Genomic DNA, 19,522 nt, shown 5'->3' on the forward strand with positions numbered 1-19,522 from the left:
TCACAGTGACCAGCAGATAGAAGGTGCACAGTGACTATCTGGCAATTTTCTCCAAAGACTTAAACAGATTTTAAATATAATCCTATTTTTTGAATATAGGATGACTTAACTCCCACTTTATGGTTAGTGGGTGATCAAATTTCTTTCTTTGCAATGTACTGTTAACTCTTGAATAAAAAGGGCAGTTTAAAAAATTGAGTGTAAGTGTACCTACCATCTGAGACCTGTTCTTCTTGGCTGTCATCTGTGATGGGTAAGGAGATCCTTTTATCTTTTTTATGTAGTTCAGTTTCTAAAATCAGGAAATTTATTATTGCATTAATTGAAGAGATTAAACAAGCCTCACACAAGAATAATCTCATTGATATGTTAGTAAGCAGAGATCTCCACACTGTGAGATTCACTGATTTTGGAGTATCTGGAAGAGTGCTTCTTTGCAGGGGCAAGAGCCAAAGGTGACAGAGTTAAGATCAATCAAACACACACACACACACACACACACACACACACACACACACCCCTTGACCTTCGTTAGTAAAAACACAGCATAAAATCAAGTCTTTTTTTTTGTCTGTCACAAAACTTCTATAATGCAAGTATATATGGGACAGTTAGGACTAACTATAAGTCAATGGAGTCAATTTTAGAATGACTGTTTTATGGCCCACTCTCATAAAAGTAATTTGAAGCTCTATTCTGCTTAGTATAGGAAGCCACACAGAGGGCCTCTACATTCTAAGAATAAAAGAATGAGTTAAAATCAATGGCCACATATCCCTCTGTGCCTGCACCTCCACCTTCCTGCCTCCTCTGGGCTTTGGTTTGGCCCCCTCCTGGTGACTTGGCCATCAGCCAGAACCTCCTCTGAATTCCCAAACCCCACCCTCCCTCTGTCCTTCCTCCCCAACTTCCTGTACTTTCACCTTACTCAACCCTCTATGGTCTGGACCAATGGCACCCACTCTGTCCCCTGCAGTTGATTTTGATGAGTTAGTCCATTCTGAAAGGCAGCAACTGTTTCAATTTGTTGGGATCTGTACCCATACTGGTTGTTAAATAGTTTCAATATCCCCTTTGTTTGGACTCTTTTATTTTATTTCTGTTTATTACTTACTTCCTTATCCAATCTAGATTCCCATAGTCTATCACTTCATCTGCTTTCTTGCAATGGCCTTCGATTTCTTTGCCTCACCTTCTTCGTTCCCAAGTGCTAAGTGAACTGGACTCATTTTCCACTCTCATGTTCAATGTGGATAACCAAAGTCACCTTAGCACCTATTTAACGCACCAGTAAAGCACGTGCACAATTGTGAGAAAAATAAAAACTTTTTGGAAATAATTTGCTACTCCAAATAAAGTCAACATGGAAGAACTCAAAATTTTGTTGGAATACGTTGTGGTGTTACTTTTACTCTAACTGCATTTATTCTAATAACAGGGGGTAGCAGTATACTCTAATATTTTGGGGTTTACTACAATCATGCATCTAGGTTTCTGCTCCTGCATCCAGGCAGCTGAGCATCTTTGCAAGGAATCACACAATCATACATTGCAGGCACTACAAATTAATGGTCCCTAACTTCCACTGAGCCCTTAACTCTGAAAAAAATTATATTTTTTTCTGCTTTGTGTCTCTCCCTTCCGCTTAACAGTTGCAGTCACATGTCAGTTAATAATGGGAGATACATTCTGAGAAATGCATTGCTAGGCAATTTTGTTATTGCATGAACATGAAAGAATGTACTTCCACAAACCTAGATAGTATAGGCTACCATACACCTAGGCTACAAACCTGCACTGCATGTTACTGTACTGAATACTGTAGGCAATTGTAACCATAATAGTATTTGTGTATTTAAACATATCTAATATAGAAAAGGTATAAGAAAAGAAAACAGCATAAAAGATTTAAAAAAAGGTACAACTGTATAGGGCACTTACCATGAATGAAGCTTGCGGGACTGGAAGTTGCTCTGGGTGAGTCAGTGAGTGAGTGGTGAGTGAATGTGAAGGCCTAGGACGTTATTGTAGACTACTGCAGACTGATAAATACCATGTACTTAGGCTACACTGAATTTTTTTTTCTTTCTTTGATAATAACCTTAGCTTATTGTATTTTTAAGCTTTTATGTTTTTAAAAACTCTTTTGTATTAGCACTCTGCTTAAAACACAAATACCTTGTACAACTATACAAAAATATTTTTTCTTTATATCCTTTTTCTTTAGATCCTTTATGTCCTTTTATAAGCTTTTTTCTATTTTTAAAAATTACTTTTTTCTTTTCAAATTTTTTTGTTAAAAACAAAGACACCAACACATACATTATTAGCCTAGGCCTACACAGCGTCAGGATCATCAGGAGGTCACTAGGCGGAAGGAATTGCTCAACTCCATTACGTTATGAGACCATGCCACGGTTTGCCCCAGTTACTACCGGACTGAACAAAGGAGGACCAATGTAGAAATGAAGACAAAGAAAAGGGATTTGTTTTAAAGAAAAAGAAGGGGTCAAGGGAAGAAGGGGGCTTCTTGCTTCTAGTGAGCAAAGGCAGCCCTGAGCTTCTACAGTCCTTCATATTTATTGGGTAGAAAGAGGAGGGAGGAGCTAATGGTTGGTCAGCTGCTTGATTGATCACAGGTTCCCATTATTATAGCTAACAAGCTTCAGATATGCCTAATCACAAGAAACACTGCACTTGGGGTGCGACAGCCCTCAGCATTCCTTCTGGGCAGCAGATGCAGTTTGTCAGTTTGCCAACATTCTGCATTTATGAGAACAGTTTGCTGTTTACTCATATAGCCTCCACTGAGTTGATCATGACCCTCACTCTTTTGGCCCGCAACAGGACCACTGTGGTATCATGCCATCTGCCATTGACCAAAATGTCGTTATGCATACATGCCTGCATTTCAAACCTTCATGTCCTTCCTTAGAAGTCCAGCCTTTCCCTGAGTCTTTGGCCTTCAGGACCTGGTCCCGCTGCCTGTTTGGTTCCGTATTCCTCCCTTCCACACACCGACCTGCATCTGCATCCATCACTTTCTCCCCTTCCCTCTGGCCTTAGCAGCAGAGACACTTTCAGTTTGCAGCTGACCCTGTGCTCTGGCACTTGAGTTCTACTTGAGCAGAGAACCCTTCTGCTCACTCCCCCTCTATCTTCACCCTCTCCTCTCTAATAGTAGTTAAACTTTAACATCCAACCATCCAGATATCTATCCATGTCTTTGTATTTTTGGATATGTATGTCATGCACACAGAACAAAATCCAACAGGCACAAGAGACCCTGAACTGCAGAAGTCTTCCGTCCCCCACCACTCAGGTCCTCCTCCAGGAGGTCATGATGGTTATCAATTTCTTCTCATTACTATCAGTTGCTGGCAACTCTGTGTTCCCATGTCCAGCCCAGAGCTCTCTCCTGGGCTCCAGAGATATGTTACCCACCAGAACTTTCACTTAGATGCCTCTTGAAAGTCTGCTCCTTTTCCTGTATTATTACATTAATTGCATCTTCCCAATCATTTTCCTGACTCAGAGCACATAGTAAGTGACAAGGACAGGAGAGGCAACCAGCTTGGGGACTCCAGCTGCCCCAGATTCTGCCCCCACGACTGAGGAGATCAAGAGTTCTACACATTCAATTCATTTGTGGCCCACTGTTTGGGAAGTTCTGCCTCAGATAACACCATCACCATGTGTTGAGACGTTGAAAACATCAGGGGCATTCTTGACTCTCTTGAGCGCTCTCTTAACCTCAATCTCAGATTGGTCAAGTTCTGTCAATTGTATCTCTTGCAAATATAGCTCTTTCCCTACATCCCCACAGTCACTGCTTGCTTAAGGTCCTCATCATTTCTCTACCTGCAACAGAGCTGGTCTTCCTGCTTCTTGTCTCTCCCCCTCCAATTCATTCTTCCCATTGCAGACAGTGATCATTTTAAGTTAGAAGCTGCTCCTGTCCCTCTTCTGCCTAAAGTCCTTCATTGGTTTTAACAAGGCCTCTACTTACCTCCTGGCCTCCTGACATTCCTCAAACTCTATTTTCCAGATAAAGCAAATTGGCAGTTCTTCAAAAGTTCTTTCTTTTTTCTTTATCTTTGAATGCGTTGCTTTCTCTGAATTGAACAACTCTCCCATTTGCCCCTTCCATGCCCCTGACTGTTGGCCTTCCTTCCTCTCATAACACAGTTTCGATGTTACCTCCTCCCAAAAGCCCTTCTATCAGGTCAGAGCCCTGATGGGGCCCTTCCCACTGCTGTCAAGGTGCATGGCACATTCCTCTGGCCCACAGCACTGAGCATGCCAGCTCCAGAGTGACACTCTGGCCCCTAAGGCTAAAGTCCTTCCTTTCTACTGTAGTCTCATTTCTGCCCTCTCCATTCCATAAAATCAGTCTCATCAAAGTCATGAATGACCTTGGTCATACAACCATTGGGTATTTTTCAGGTCTCATTTTATCTAACACACCAGTAGCATCTGACAGTGTAGACCAGTCCTTGTTCTTGAAACACCCTCTGTCTTCAGGTCTTTTATATCATCAGATTTCAGGGGCTTATCCTGACTCTCTGACCACCCCTTTCTCATGGCCTTCTGTCAGTTAACCATGACAGGCTAAGTTCCTCCAGGCTTTCTTCTCTTACCTTCTCTCTAGACAATCTCCATCACACAGATAGCTTCATTTCTATTTATGAGTCAACAACTCCCCATTTGGCAACTGTAGTCCAGATCTTTCTGAGCTCCAAGAAGTATGCAGTTCTCCATGTGACATTTCCATTTTAGGTATCACACAGGTATTTCAGAATAAAAATGTAAGAAATGAAACTCACACTTTTTCTACTCTGGCACCATGCTTCTTCCTCTTCCATCCACAGGCATGCATGCACACACACACCTCCCACATTCTCATATTCTCTCTCTCTCTCTCATTCTTTTACCATTTTCCCCTTATCAATAGTAAATCTGCCCGGTTGCCAGTTGGGATTCACCAGAGCCAATCAGATTCATCAGCAAGTCTTGATAATTCCACCTCCTAAATATCTCTCAAATTTCTACTGCCTCTGGTCTTGGCTGTATGCGCTGTATCCCACAATACCAGTCTTTCTGCAAACAGTCTTGCTTTATTCCAGGATGTTTTTCAAACTAATCCCACACCTGACCAGGTTCTCTCCATCTAGAAATCTTCTGTAGCTCTCACATCTCCTCATGGCTATATCTCTCAGCTCCATCTCTTCTGGCTTTGGCCACATAAGCTTTTCTGCAGTTTTTCCAAACAAGTTGATATATACTTTCCTGCTTCAGGTTCTTCCCTTCTATCCACAGGCATGAGCTCTGACAGCATGGCAGCCAGCAGTTACTCCTCCAATGCACCACAACTGCAGTCATCTATATAGTGTGTGGCCAGCCCCTTGATGGACTGCAGGTTCCGAGAGGGCAAGATCAGGTCTATCTCATTTACCTCTGTATTTCCAGCTCCTAGCACTAGCTTATAGTTGGTACCGCACACACATTAGCAGAAGGAAGGAATGTTGGGCTCCAAGACACTTGACTAAAGCCCTTTGCATAAATAAATTGCTTTATTTCTAGATGTATATATCCATACCTAAGATGAGATCATCTTTAAGGCAAAGAAAAGATGTCAGCCCTCCCTTATTTCTTATGAGTGGACAAAATACCAATAAGAAATATAAGCTTATTGAAATTTGTTGGCTTTTAATAAAGTTATCTAAAAATAAATCTGGTGTTGTAGCTTGAATTGTGTTTCCAAAAAGATATGTTGAAGTTGGTCAGGCGTGGTGGCTCATGCCTGTAATCCCAGCACTTTGGGGGGCCAAGGTGGGTGGATCACGAGGTCAGGAGTTCAAGACCAGCCTGACCAACATAGTGAAACCCCGTCTCTACTAAAAATACAAAAATTAGCCAGGCATGGTGGTGTGCACCTGTAGTTCCAGCTACTCAGGAGGCTGAGACAGGAGCATGGCTTGAACCCGGGAGGCGTGAGTTGTGGTGAGCTGAGATGACACCACTGCACTCCAGCCTGGGCAACAGAGTGAGACTCTATCTCAAAAAAAAAAAAAAAAAAAAAAAAAGATATGTTGACATCCTAATGCCTGGTACCTGTGAATGTGATCTTATGGGAAATAGAGTTTTGGTGGACATCATCAATTTAAGATGGGATCATACTGGTTTAGGGTGGCTCCTGAATGCAATGACTGGTATCCTTGTAAAGAGAGAGAGAGAGATTTGGAAACACAGACATATACAGAGGAAAGACAGACATGTGAAGAGAGAAGCAGAGGTTGGAGTGATGCAGCAACGAGCCAAGAATGCAAGCACTGCAACCCAAAGCTAGAAAAAGCAAGAAAGAATTCATTTTCGAGCCTTCAGAGAGAGTGTGGCCCTGCTGATACCTCACATCAGGTCTTCTAGTCTCCTGAGCTATGAACAAGTAAATTTCTGTTGTTTTTAAGCCATCCAATTCGTGGTAATTTGTTATGGTAGTCCTAGGAAATTAATAAATATGATACCTACAACATTTATAAGATCATAGCGTTCTTAAGTTGTGTTTTCTTTAAAATTCTTATGAGATGTTTAATTTCAAAGGACACATTGAAATTAACAGTTTATTTTGTCATGAATTTAGTTTAGAAATGATAAAATACAAATGGGAGTTATTCATATTACCAATGATTCAGTTAAAATAAATATGTTAATACATTTAATAGCAGTCCAATAAAACATCACATCTAAGAGCTTACCTGATTGGTATGGCTGAAAATGTATCTTGTCTCCAAGTGCAACAAGTTTCTCCTGTTGAAAAATTTTATAATCACAGAATCACAGAATTAAATGACCACAATTCCTAACTTAATTATTCGTTTTTTTTTTTAGATGGAGTTTGCTCTTGTTGCCCAGGCTGGAGTGCAGTGGTGTAATCTTGGCTCACTGCAACCTCTACCTTCTGGGTTCAAGTGATTCTCCAGCCTCAGCCTCCCAAGTAGCTGGGATTACAGGCCTGCACTACCATGCCCGCCTAATTTTTTTAATAGAGACAAGGTTTTTTTAATAGAGACAAGGTTTCTCCATGTTGGTCAGGCTGGTCTCAAATTCCCGACCTCAGGTGATCCACCCACCTCGGCCTCCCAAAGTATTACAGGCGTGAGCCACCGCACCTGGCAACTTAACTATTCTTTAATAGAAAAACACTTTGATTCTTCATTTTTAAATAATGAACAAATATTTTTAACATATCAGAAATTGTATAACCAAATGAGTAATGTTCTTTCACTGATGTTTTTCAAACTTTTATTATCTCATTACTTTTAGGAATTAAAAAAAATTTGAATCCATAGAAAAACCAATATATGCCTTGGCCTAGCGGAATCGGTTTAAGATCATTATCAAGGTCAGTCCCCTTGCATCTATTCTGACATTACCTGAATTAGATCACTTGTCATTCTGGTCATTATTTGTTCACTTATTTCAATATCTTTGAGATCTGTAAGAACCACCCAAGTTCCATTCTCAAATTTCACAGGCATAGAAAAGACGATCCCTTTAGGAATACCAAACTGGCCTGCAGTGAGCAAACACAAAGCAAAGCAATGTGGCAGAACTTAGAAACATGCACCTTTTCTGTTAAGCACCGTAGAAAAGGACAAACATAGTACAGGATTTTTAATGATAATGATGGAATTAAATTTCTGGGAATTCTTCTCCAAGGAGGACAGAAACGCTCCCTCTAGAAGGATTGACTAAGCAACTATCTAAGTTCTAACAATTCTGCCATCTGTATTTCTCTCTCATCCAGAGGTTAGTGCAGTCTTTCTCTTTTGAGCCCTGTCTGTATTCTTTTTGTCTGTCTGCATGGCTTTTCCCTGGACCCCTATGCAGCCCATGAGCCCAAGTCATTTGTCCATCTGGCCTTCCACTCTTCTCGCCTGCTATGGCACTCACACAGCCAGAGTATGAGGAACTGGGAAGGGAAAGGAGGGGAGGCAGGAAATTTGGTTATTCCTTTGCAGTCCCCAGTTTGCCATGTGTTTTGGTGTGTGTTTGCTTCATGTAGGATGATTTCCTTTACATGTTTCTACATCTTAAGCAGAAGCCATCCTTCATTTAATAACACATTTAATTTCTTTAAGATATACAGAAATACTTATATTTGGATGTGCTCTAAATAAAAAGATTGACCATATGTATTACTAACTGAGCACCATTCAGACAAAATTGTCCCTGTTTCTGGTGCCTCAATCACATAAGAAAATTATTTCTGCCATTCTAAACAACAAAAATGTCACCAGGGCAAAAAACAAAAACAAACAAACAAAAACAAAGAAGCAACAACAACAACAAAAAACATTGAGGACATTCAAGAAACCAAGATCTAAAAGACTTTTCCTTAGAAGGCTTCCCAGGTCTTCAAGTAATGCTGTATTTTGTTTAATGTGTGAAGAGCTAGCCTTATGGGCAGACAAGGTCTGAGGGTTTACCTACTTGGTATGGTTTCAGAGAGACAGACAACAATCATCTAGCCCTCTCCCCCAAGTACTGCATTGTTTATTTCTGAATATAATTCCTACAGAGATTAATTAAACTTTCTTTCTACAAATAAAGGTAAGGTTTTAAATGCCTGTTTCCCTAAGGAGATAATTTGCTGATCTGAATTCACACTATGGCAATGTTCATGCACCTTAACTTCAGTTGAACAAGATTCACTGAGTGTCTGGATATAAAATGCTTCTCCCGTGAAGAGGCAAAGAGATGGCCCAGAAAAAGCCTTTGCCCTCAGGGTGCCACAATGAAGGGGACATATGCAACTAATCACACGATCAAAACAGGCAGACTATAATATTCTCTGTGACAGGGGAACAAAATGCTATGTGGGGATACAGAGGAGAGACAGAGATTCATTCTGACATGAGGGATTTGGGGAGATTTCCTTAACCTGCACTGGTGTCACTGAAACAATAGGGAAGATCGTGGTTCTACATATAACATAAAGAATACGAGAGATGGAACCAATTGGGAAGGAAGACAGTACACACAGTTTGGTATATGTTGGATGGAAGTGATGACATGACATCCAGGTGACAATGTTTCAGAAGCTAGAGGCAGAGAGGCCCAGGTCTGCAGCTCTGGGAGTGGATAAGCTTGCTAAGGGAGAAAGTAGAACCCAAAGGGAAGAGATGCTTAAGATAGACCTTATAGATGACAGAACAGCAGCTATTCTCTTTCCTGTTGTGTAAAAATGGTAGAAGTCAGCCGGGCGTGGTGGCCCACGCCTGTAATCCCAGCACTTTGGGAGGCCGAGGCAGGAGGATCACAAGATCAGAAGTTCAAGACCAGCCTGGCCAACATGGTGAAACCCTGTCTCCACTAAAAATACAAAAATTAGCTGGGTATAGTGGCGTGCGCCTGTGGTTCCAGCTACCCAGGAGGCTGGGGCAGGAGAATCACTTGAACCCGGAAGGCGGGGGTTGCAGTGAGCTGAGATGGTGCCATTGCACTCCAGCCTGAGTGTCACAGCAAGACTCCATCTCAAGCAAACAAACAAAAATGTAGAAGTCTTCTGCATCGTTTTTAGCAGATTAAAACATTAGGGCTGTAAAAGTTTATATGCAGTATTTGTGGATGGAGAGCAACCTTTCCACATCCCCAGTGTTGCCTGCTACCCTGAGATCTGGGTCCTTAAGTGTCCCTCTCTATCCTGCCTTTGTGTCTGTGCTCCTATGGCTCCCTGTGACCAGCGTTCTTTCCACACTTGTCTTCCAGGTCAACACTCCTCATACTTTAGGCTTACTGGAGTGTCGCCTTCTTTATGAAGCCTGTACTGGTTCCCCCTGCTTCCTGCCTAGAATAGAACTTGCTTTCCCCTTATCTCTTGCTAGGAAAACCTAACAACAGATTTTGTTTATGTATGTGGCTCTTGTTTATTCTACCGTAGGTTTCCTGAAGGCAGAGGCCACATCTTAACTCCTATGTGTATTTCCAATGCATTCATACAAAATATTGTTGACTTTCTGAATGAATAATTGAATGAATGAATTATTATGAAATTGTAAAAGTCCAGGCAGCTTATGGACCACGTTAAGAGCTAGATGGGTGGGGACACAGAATTAGGAGCACAAGGCACAGACATAGGTTTTAAGATTTTACAAGACACGGAAAACCCAGATTTACCTTCACTCAATATTCCTAAAGATACAATCTCCCCAGGCGGTGAGCCATGATACCAGTATTTCAACGTAGTGGCTATACTGTGTGCGGCCAAAATGCCTCCAAATTGTCTTCCTGTGGCGGTCAAGTTTTTAAGAGTTGCTACAAATTCTCTTTTTACCCACTCACTGTAAGGAGAGAAAGAAACAATTTTACAATGGAGAGAGGAATTAAAGTGAAAAAGAGTATTCCCTGGCTCAATGGAACTAAGTATCAGAAACCTAATCCACAGTCAAAATAGAAATATGACTTTATTTCTAGTGTCTTTCCTCAAGAGTCTTCAACCCCATAAAAAGTCAATTGAAAAATAGTGAAATGTAGTAGAAAGGAGTCCCAAGATGTCAAACTAAAAATATGATACTATAAATATGGAACACAGAAATGTGGCTAAAAATGGCAAGAACCATTATTTTCATTACAAAGAATTGATCCTGTGTAGATACTACCTTGGAACCAGTAGTACCCTACACATTAAACTAAATAATTTCATAAAACATTGAATTACAGGGTGAGTATCCCTTAGCCTAAATGCTAAATGTTAGCCTAAATCTGACCACAGTGTTTCAGATTTTGGAATATTTGCAAACACACAATGAAATATCATGGGAATGGAACTCAGGTCTAAACACAAAGTTCATTTATGTTTCACATATACCTTATACACATAGCCTGAAGGGAATTTTATACAACGTATTTAATAATTTTGTGCACAAAGCAAAGATTGTGTAAATTAAGCCACCGGAAAGCAAAGGTGCCAAGTGTAGAATTTTCCACTAGTGGCATCATGTTGGTGCTCAAAAAGTTTTAGTTTTTGGTGCATTTCAGATCAGATTTCTGATTTTTGGATTGGGGTGCTCAAGCTGGATCACGTTGAGAATTAGGAAAATAATTATATGTTTATGATCTGAAGTCTAAACTCAGAGAATAGTCCAGTTGGTCAGTCTCTGCTAACCCTGCACGACACAGCTCTATGCAACACTGGTCCTGCCCAGGCAGCAAATGCAGAGGAATCACGCTTCAAAATAGCGAACCTGGGACACATCCTCCCTAGGCAGGGGTGAAGTTCCTATGGTCTGAGGAAGAAAAGGAAAGCAACAGGCAATGGAAAGAAAATGCTACCACTGGGAAAGTGCTGCAAAGTTTAGAAAAAATGCTTCAGAGGTGCTCCTTCCTCCTTCTCCTCTGCCTCATCATAATTGCTAGGGCTTATTGTGCAGACACAGCTCTAAGTCCTTTATCGGGAGTAATCCATTTCATCTTCCCCAAGACCCTATAGGGAAGGCCCTTATTATGTTACCATTTCCACTTCGCAGATGAAAACTGAGTCATAGAGAGGCTAAGCAGCTTCTCTAAAGTCACACGGCTACTAAGTGGCTAAGTGAGAATCCCAGCCTGGGTGGCTTGGTCCTGGGACCGTGTTCCTCATGACCTCTTGCTTCGGCCTCCTGCCACACAACGCCCAGCCTGGCCTGTGCCTGCTCATCATCTTAATTCCTTGCTTGAAAACATTTCAATTAATTTCAACCTGGATAGATAGCTCTGTCTTTACACTTAGTAAGATTCCCTTATACACGCTTGCTTTAGAGATAACCTTACTTGAATATATGAGTTACTAAAGGATCTGAAATATAATAATTCATAATTTCAAAATCAAATCAATTACCTAGTTGATATTCTGTGGAATTTTCTGTTTCTGTGGTAGACAACATGAACAAATATGAGTGTGAACAATGCAAGTTATTTTTGTACAAAGATTTATAAGATGATTTAAAAGATTACAACCATTAAACATTTATTTTAACACTGTCAGTATGCTTCACTTAAAAATATACCGTACCTGTCAAAAATCAAGTTTAAAAGAGGGCGTGAATAATGAAGAGGTCCCCAAATGGCACTCTCGTATCTGTACACCCTTGTTTTTCTCAGATCAACGTAATTATTTCCACTGATATTACCCCAAATGATCACATCTTTAATGTCTGTGAAGAACGGAAAGTTAAAAAAATAATAATGTATATTAATATACAAATTGCTTGAATCCTATTTTTTGTTTGTGTACATGTTTGTTTTCGGATTGGTTCTTTTGTTATAAAATGAATCTAAGTTTATGATTCCTAAAATTGTGCAAAATGTGTGAATCACCTCCCTAATTATCATAGTTTGGCAGTACCTAATAATGTTCTATGAATGGTATGGTGTATAATTAAATTAAAGAAATAATGAAATGTTCCCTGAAAGAAACTGCTACTGAAAATTATTTCACTGGTGTTTGTCCTGACTTTGCTTGCCACTGAGAGAGAGAGAGGTGGAGAGTGAGTGAGTGAGAGGTCAAGAGAGGTGAGGGAGAAAGGACTTTTTAATATGCTTTGATTTTTGACAAGGAGTTCTTGCTTCTGGACTAGAATAGAAATTAGGGCAAATCACTTGACTCTCTGATGGGTTTCATCTCTGGCAAAATGAGGATATTGTAAGAGGACCCTGGGCAACATCTTAGTCAACAAATAGTTATGAATTCTATTCTATGTGTGAGGCAACTCTAAGGTACTAGGTTTAGAAGAAAACAAATCAGCTCAAATCCTTGCAACATTCTAGAGGTGGTGGAAATTGGATGAGAAAACAACTGTTATACACAAAGTGATACATGCTAAGAAGTAAAATAAGACCACAGCGGTTAGAGAGAAATAGGCATTAGCATTCAATATGATTTTATCATTGTGAACTGTCTAGGAAGGTTGTATGAAAACTGCAAATAAATAATTTTATTTATTTACTTATTTCACTTATTTATTTGCCTAAAAACTTAATCACTTTTAAGTCCACACCACTTCTTACTGTGGAGATTAACTTCTTCCCTGTTCTTCTGTATAAGATTGCTTTTGTCTTTGACTTGTCTTAACTAGAAGGACTACTTTTCTCAGGTAAGTCATGGTAGGCAGTGACATGTGCTGGTTCAGCAGCTCAGAGATGTGATTCTCTTGGCCTTCCCCTCATGGTCATAAAATAGCTGCAGCAGCTCCAACTATTACCCTCTCTCACACAGTTGTGTTCAGGTATCACCCTCACACAGTTGTGTTCAAGGGCAGGCAATAGGGAAAAGGATGGGGTAGAAGCTTCCTCTTTGGCCTTTTCTCTTTTCAAAAAGTGAAATATTCTTCCCAGGGGACCCCAAATAGACTATATCACTCAACCACTCCTAGTTGCAATGAAGCTAAGGGGTGACTGTTTGAGCCTCTGTAGTAGAGAGAGGCTAGCAGGAGAAGAGGGTGGGAAACAGATTTTGGGTAGCCCACTGCCACTGTCTACCTTCATCCTGGGAGAGTCCCGCCCCCATCAGAATGACTCATGCAGTAGGAATAGCTAGTTCTCCCTCCACCATCCAACTCTCAGGGAAGTTAGTGATGGCTCCCAGGTCTCTATGTAGGAGCTCATAGGATCCCACATAGGATTCCCCACATGGGGAAAATAATTCTTCGGCCAGGTAAGCACATGGGAGGCTTCCTTCCTACAGCCTAAAGAAGCCTTTTAATCTTGCTGGGTTTCATTTTTCTTACCAGCTTTGAGGACCTTGATAGCTCTAAACACCCTAAATTACGCTGCAGAAAATGATAGTGGATATCTGCTTTCTTCCCTCTCGGCATGAATTCCCCCTCCTCCTTCTTCTTTTTTTTTTTTTTTTTTTTTTTTATTAAGAGCATCCTGATTTTTCTTTAAATAAGTACTCCTTCTCCAATGTGAGTCCCTATCTATGTGTCGGGTGGGACTGTCCTCATGCCTTAGGTCCACCTATAGGCATTAGATGCAGATTCCACCCACCCCCCATCCGCCCCTGGCTGTGATGGTTGATTTAGAGATGGGCAAGCAGTCCAAGCCTGGATGATAAGTTTGTACTCCTTTTTGCACAAACATCTAGGAAAGAAAACCCTCATTCTCCTGGGGTATGTAAACTACAAGCATGTGAGTCTGGGATGCCAGTGACCATTCTGCCACCTTTTAGGACCAAACTGCGAAGGAGACCAACACGGAGAGCACAGCACAGTGATAGGCCAGCAGAGAGAGCACAGGTATGTCCTGGCACCACCGTTTGAGCTCCAACATCCAGCTATGTCAGAGCTATAGGTAGTTATACCTATAACTCCTATAGGTAGTTGCTATGAAATAACAACTACCTCCTGTGCTTTTCAGTTATGTGGGGAAAAAAGTTCTCTATTTGACTTCAATCACTTTTTGTATTTTTTTGAGTCAAGGGCTTTATCTGTTGCCCAGGCTCACTGCAGCCTCATGGCTTACTTGCAGCCTCAAACTCCTGGGCTCAAGTGATCCTCCCACTTCAGCCTCCCAAGTAGCTGGAATTACAGGTGTGAGCCATGGTACCTGGTGACTTCAGTCACTTCGAGTTGACTTTTTTTGCAACAGAAGGAGTCCTGATGAGCCAATACACATGGTCTGATAAATAGTGCAATTTATGAACTGAACTTAGGGGTTATCATGAATCTTGCTTTTCTGAAAAGGTCTGCCACCCTCTTGGCATCTCAAATAATCCCTGAATAATTTCCTTGGTGGTTTTTCTCTTTCATGATGTTTTGCTCAACTTTGGTCATTGCTGGCTGTCTCCTTGCTGCCTCACTGACACTTCTACTTGGGCTACTGTCCCTCTAATGCCTTTTTCCTTTTACCAACTTTCCTCCATTTATCTTTTTTCTGCTTCTCACATGCTTATTGGATTTGAGTAGAGTGGAGCTTAGAGTCATGGCACCAGCAGACCCACAAGACAGCAGCTTTCTGGCTGAAAGCCCCCAACCCCCCTGAACCCCCTAACCCACACATACACCTTGTTTTAGATTCTTCTTGATACTTTTCAGTAGTGTATCATAGACTTTCTGTGATAAGTCACTGTCTACACATATAATTAGAAGGTTGATGACAGAGATAATATAGAAAAAAGTTTTCATTTCCTTTTGAATAATTTTAGCATCAATTTGGTTGAGTGTTTTAGTGATTGTGGGGATAAAATACTAAAGATATGTATGCAAGAATACCAGAAATTATTATTTACAGAGTTTCATTGTAACAAAAAAGAAAATACAGCTCTGGCTATAGTGTTAAGGGTTCACTGAAACCTTTTTTGTCCTGACTGGGAACATTCTAGGCTCACATTTCATTGTTTTTCCAATTTTGCTTGAGAGAATGCCTAGCATCTCCTTCCCTTCTCAATGGACACTGTTGCACCTGCTCCATCTAAGGGCAAAAGTAGCTAAAATATGTCCAAAATTATCTCCCTTTTCAAATGCAACAATCAATTTTCTGATCTAGTCTCATCTTCTTATCTTCATATGATTCTGATATTTACCAATTCAAAGATTAATAGGAGCAGAAACTGATCAGATATCGTAATCCTATTAATAAGCCTAACATCCTTGGAAATGTTTATTATTATGTGCCGTACACTCTTCTAAGCACTTTAGGAATACATCTCACCGAATCCTCACATCAATTCTAGGAGATAGGCACTGTTAATGTCCTCATTTTACAGATGAGGATACTGACGCACCGAAAAGACTAAATGACGGCTCAAGGTCATACGGGTGGGAAGTGGGGCAGAGCCACTTGCACATAGCTTTGATTTTTTTTTTAAACACTGGTTACCTTAATTGACTATTATTATGGGAACAAATGGAATACGACATGTCAAATTATCACCTGCATAATATAAATTGTATCATATTAAACATTTATTGATTTTTATAATGATGGAAAAAGCCAGACACAAAAGCCAGTAAAAATAAAAAACAACAACAACATTTGCACAGTAGTCGAATCACACAATAACTTCTTTATGCCTGTTTTATACTTCCTATTCCAGATACTCAGAATGTTCCTAGAGGGGACAGTGTTCTTCCTAGCTGCTTTGAAATCATGTTGCTTCAAAATAAAAACAAAAACATAAAGAGACATTCACTCACATGAAGGAGCTATCTTCAGTTTTCTGGCCAGTATGGCTTTCGCTTCACCTTCCACCCCCAGTGCCACAGCAATAATGTTGTGTGCGATGCGTGGGGCATATCTCATGAGTAAAACTGTCTTCAGGTTCACAAAGGTTTTCCCTCCCACGATGACTCTGACGGATTCATGAGCATTTTTCTCTATCAGGTACCCGTAGAGTCTGCACAGAGGCACCCTGCTTCGGAGGCAGTCCTCCAGAGTGAACACCTCCTTGTCGGTGCTTTCGTCCAGCACCACAATGACATGGGCCTGGCAGAAGGCCTCCTCCACCTTTGTGCAGATGGAGACACTGCGCAGGACGGGTGACGCCAGGTCCTGGGTCTCCATCACAAGGCTTTTGAGATATTCTTCCGCCTGCTTGTTGTCAAATAGAGTTATGCTAATTTCTGTATGCATCCCAAACACTTCGCCACTCGTCAAGATGGGAATTAGGTTGTAGCAGGCAGGAGCAGAGGCACTGATAAAAATGCAAAGCTGGACTGTGAATAGTTACATCCTTTGTCCCTTTTAAGCCTTTATTCTTAATAGATATTTCTGCATGTGCATCAATAGGGTGGTTTAATATTTAAATAAGCACACAACAGCTTCCTTGACATTTTAAGGCTAGAAGTCAAAAGTAGAACAAAAACTTCTCACTACCAATCCCTTGCTCTGACCATCTGAAATCAGTCCCCAAATAATAAATACACCTGTTCATTAGTTTTTTCAAAGAAAACAGAATTCCCCCATACAGAAATCAAAAGAAAAAAACTGTATTATATTTCCTCCTAAAAAGATAAAGATAAAAGTTTCAGTTAGCCATAGCTCTTTTTAAAAAAATACAACCTCATCTACACAATAATGACATTTTTTTTTTGGAAAGGGCTACCTTTTCCAAATTCTTACACAGAAAAATCCTTACAAAGATGGCTGGGATCAACACAGGCTATGTAAAGTGTATCTGTAGCCACAATTCTGCAGTTGTCTACAGCTGTGACTATCAACTGTGAACTGTAATGCCTGCCACGGGAAGTTCAGAAACATATCTGGGCATTTCTGGTATTCACAGTGGGTTTGGGGAGGTGTACAACGGGGGTTTCAACAGTATCTGTACCGATTTAATCCTTTGAAACATCTAAAGAAGATGTGACAGTTATTAAATCTGGGTGATAGGATCATGGATGTTTATTACATCATTCTCAATTCCTTTCTGTATTTAAAATATTTCATTATAACAATTTTAAAAATGAGTGTATATATTAGGATACACACGTACGTATGAGCAGGAAAGTACAAAAGACAAACTGAGGTGTGAGGAAAGGAGAGGGGGTGGGAGTGAGAGAGCAAGAGAGACAGAGCGACAGTGCAGAGAAAGAAAGAGAGACAGTGTGACAACAAGGACTGCATGTGCCCAGACTGGGAGCAAAGAGGAGCACACATGAGAAGGAGAAAAGCAAAAGGGAGCAAGGTGAGGGGAGTGGGGTTACAGGGAGGGAGTGGGTGCATAGAGAAAAGCCAAACAAAGCTCTAGCAAGTGGGAAAGAGGGAGAGAGCAACAGTCAGAAAGGGTGAGCTTCTGCAAGGCAGCCATGCTATTGAGTTGTTTTTAGACCAAGTATATGCGTGTGTGTGTCTGTAAAACCTAAAACTCATTTATGAGTTATATGGAGAATACAAACACACACACACATACACACACACACAGAGGCATATGTATATGTGTATACATATAAGTATACACACACACTCAGTTATTATTCCATCATGAAATTAATCCCATCTCATTGTCCTTTCTAAATATAAAAAGTCAATCTTGTGAATCCTGGGATTTGACTGTCCTACCTGGTGATCCAGACCTGCAAGGGGTTGATGCAAGTTTTCAGGGCTTCTTCCTCCTGCTCTTTTTCTATATGTGCCCCCAGGTTCTCTTGTGCAATTACCATCATCAACTCAGTCGTCATGCTAGAGGTGACATCATAGTAAAGCTAAATATTGGGAGAGAAAAAGTCAACATGAGAGAATAGATAACCAGTGGAAATTGGCTATAATGGAAAGTTTTTGTTTAAAGTCAAAATACAATAAAAAGAGACATGAGAGAATGTCTCAGAAAGCAAGATAATTGAAAAATAAAATAATGTAAGAGAATTATCATTGTTAGAACAGATAAGTCAAGTTAACTTATATACCTGGGCATGCTCCAGGAACTCATTATATCCTCCCAAAAGCAAACCCTTTCCTCCACGATCCAACAGCTCTCTCCATATGATAGGGGAATTCTTGTGACTCCACTTATTCTTTTCACACACATCTTTTAGCCAATCCTGTTGAATGATATTCCAAGTGAAGTCATATATTAACTCTGCCTGGGAATTCAATTTAATACTTTAGAATTCAAACATTAAAATACCAGGTTGTTTTTAATGTCACTACTCACTACATATATATAATATAATTTAGATATCCTTAAAGACTAAAATGTAACTATAGAAAATAGTGATGATGTTAGTAGCAGATTAATTAGATAAGAAAGCATATTCTTCAAATTAATTGACCAAATAAAGGTACTGAAAGTTGTTCTTTTTGCTGAGGAGATCTGGAATGCAAGTGTTTAGCTTAAAGAGAGGCTACATGTTCCAACTCAACTGATTTTTTAAAAAATTCAACTAGTTTTGCCCTTATTCTTCTACACATGCAATATTTCCAGTCTTAGGGGCATATAACATTTGATAATGTTTTTCAAATCTGTGAGTGTGGTTTATGTGGTTCAGACTAAATTAATAAGCTAAAAGTTATTTGGAGATTTCTGATAATATTTATCAGAAAAAGTTTAAATTATCATTATCTGGTTTGTAGAGGCTAGGCCTTCCAATGACAAGATCTGAGTAGAGTCAAACAGCAACATTTTTATCAGCAAAGTACATGGCAGCAGTCTTAAAAACCATGTCATTGGAGGCACGGGTAATGCAGCCACCTTACCAATAAAATCCTGGAAACTAATTTCCTTGCTGATATTGAAGATATGCCTGCCTTTATCTCACTTAAAGCAAACAGTGCTGCTATGAGGATTCCAACATGGCCCCTCTAGCCACAGCATAGCCAGACCAATGAAGTACTGGGCCTATGAAGGAAAGAAACATTACCCCAAAAAACCTTCTGCACCCTGCAGAGCATGTTAATGGCCCAGCAGGAGCTGCGAGTGTGTGTAAAGGACTGGACCCTTACAGTGCTGAATCAAGAGTGGAACATGAAGTTTGACAAGGGAGAATTCGTTAGTATAAATCACTTTTCTGCAATTCAAGAGTGTATACAGTGGCAAGGACCTCAGAAG

The 19,522-nt window shown here is 40.4% G+C and overlaps 1 protein-coding gene across 7 annotated transcripts in view; it reads right to left on the reverse strand.

Moving 5' to 3' along the window:
• The window catches only part of MDH1B (malate dehydrogenase 1B), a 39,594-nt gene that overhangs the window by 13,113 nt on the left and 6,959 nt on the right, over positions 1-19,522 (reverse strand). For 4 of the 7 annotated variants that reach the window (XM_023219571.2, XM_031936509.1, XM_023219563.2 and 1 more), the window contains 7 exons: positions 18,381-18,515; positions 18,037-18,179; positions 16,176-16,672; positions 12,053-12,194; positions 10,180-10,343; positions 7,434-7,573; positions 6,756-6,807 (listed from right to left, as the gene is read on the reverse strand). In XM_023219571.2, the coding sequence (XP_023075339.1) occupies positions 6,756-6,807; positions 7,434-7,573; positions 10,180-10,343; positions 12,053-12,194; positions 16,176-16,672; positions 18,037-18,155 (1,114 nt within the window). In that variant the 5' untranslated portion in view covers positions 18,156-18,179; positions 18,381-18,515. Of the gene's footprint in view, positions 1-6,407; positions 6,501-6,755; positions 6,808-7,433; positions 7,574-10,179; positions 10,344-12,052; positions 12,195-16,175; positions 16,673-18,036; positions 18,180-18,380; positions 18,516-19,522 lie in introns of all 7 variants that reach the window. The other 3 variants (XM_023219580.2, XM_031936510.1, XR_004229218.1) reach the window with 2 other exon arrangements.

Source organism: Piliocolobus tephrosceles, chromosome 11, assembly GCF_002776525.5.
Source record: "Piliocolobus tephrosceles isolate RC106 chromosome 11, ASM277652v3, whole genome shotgun sequence".
In the NCBI taxonomy this organism is placed as follows: Eukaryota; Metazoa; Chordata; class Mammalia; order Primates; family Cercopithecidae; genus Piliocolobus; species Piliocolobus tephrosceles.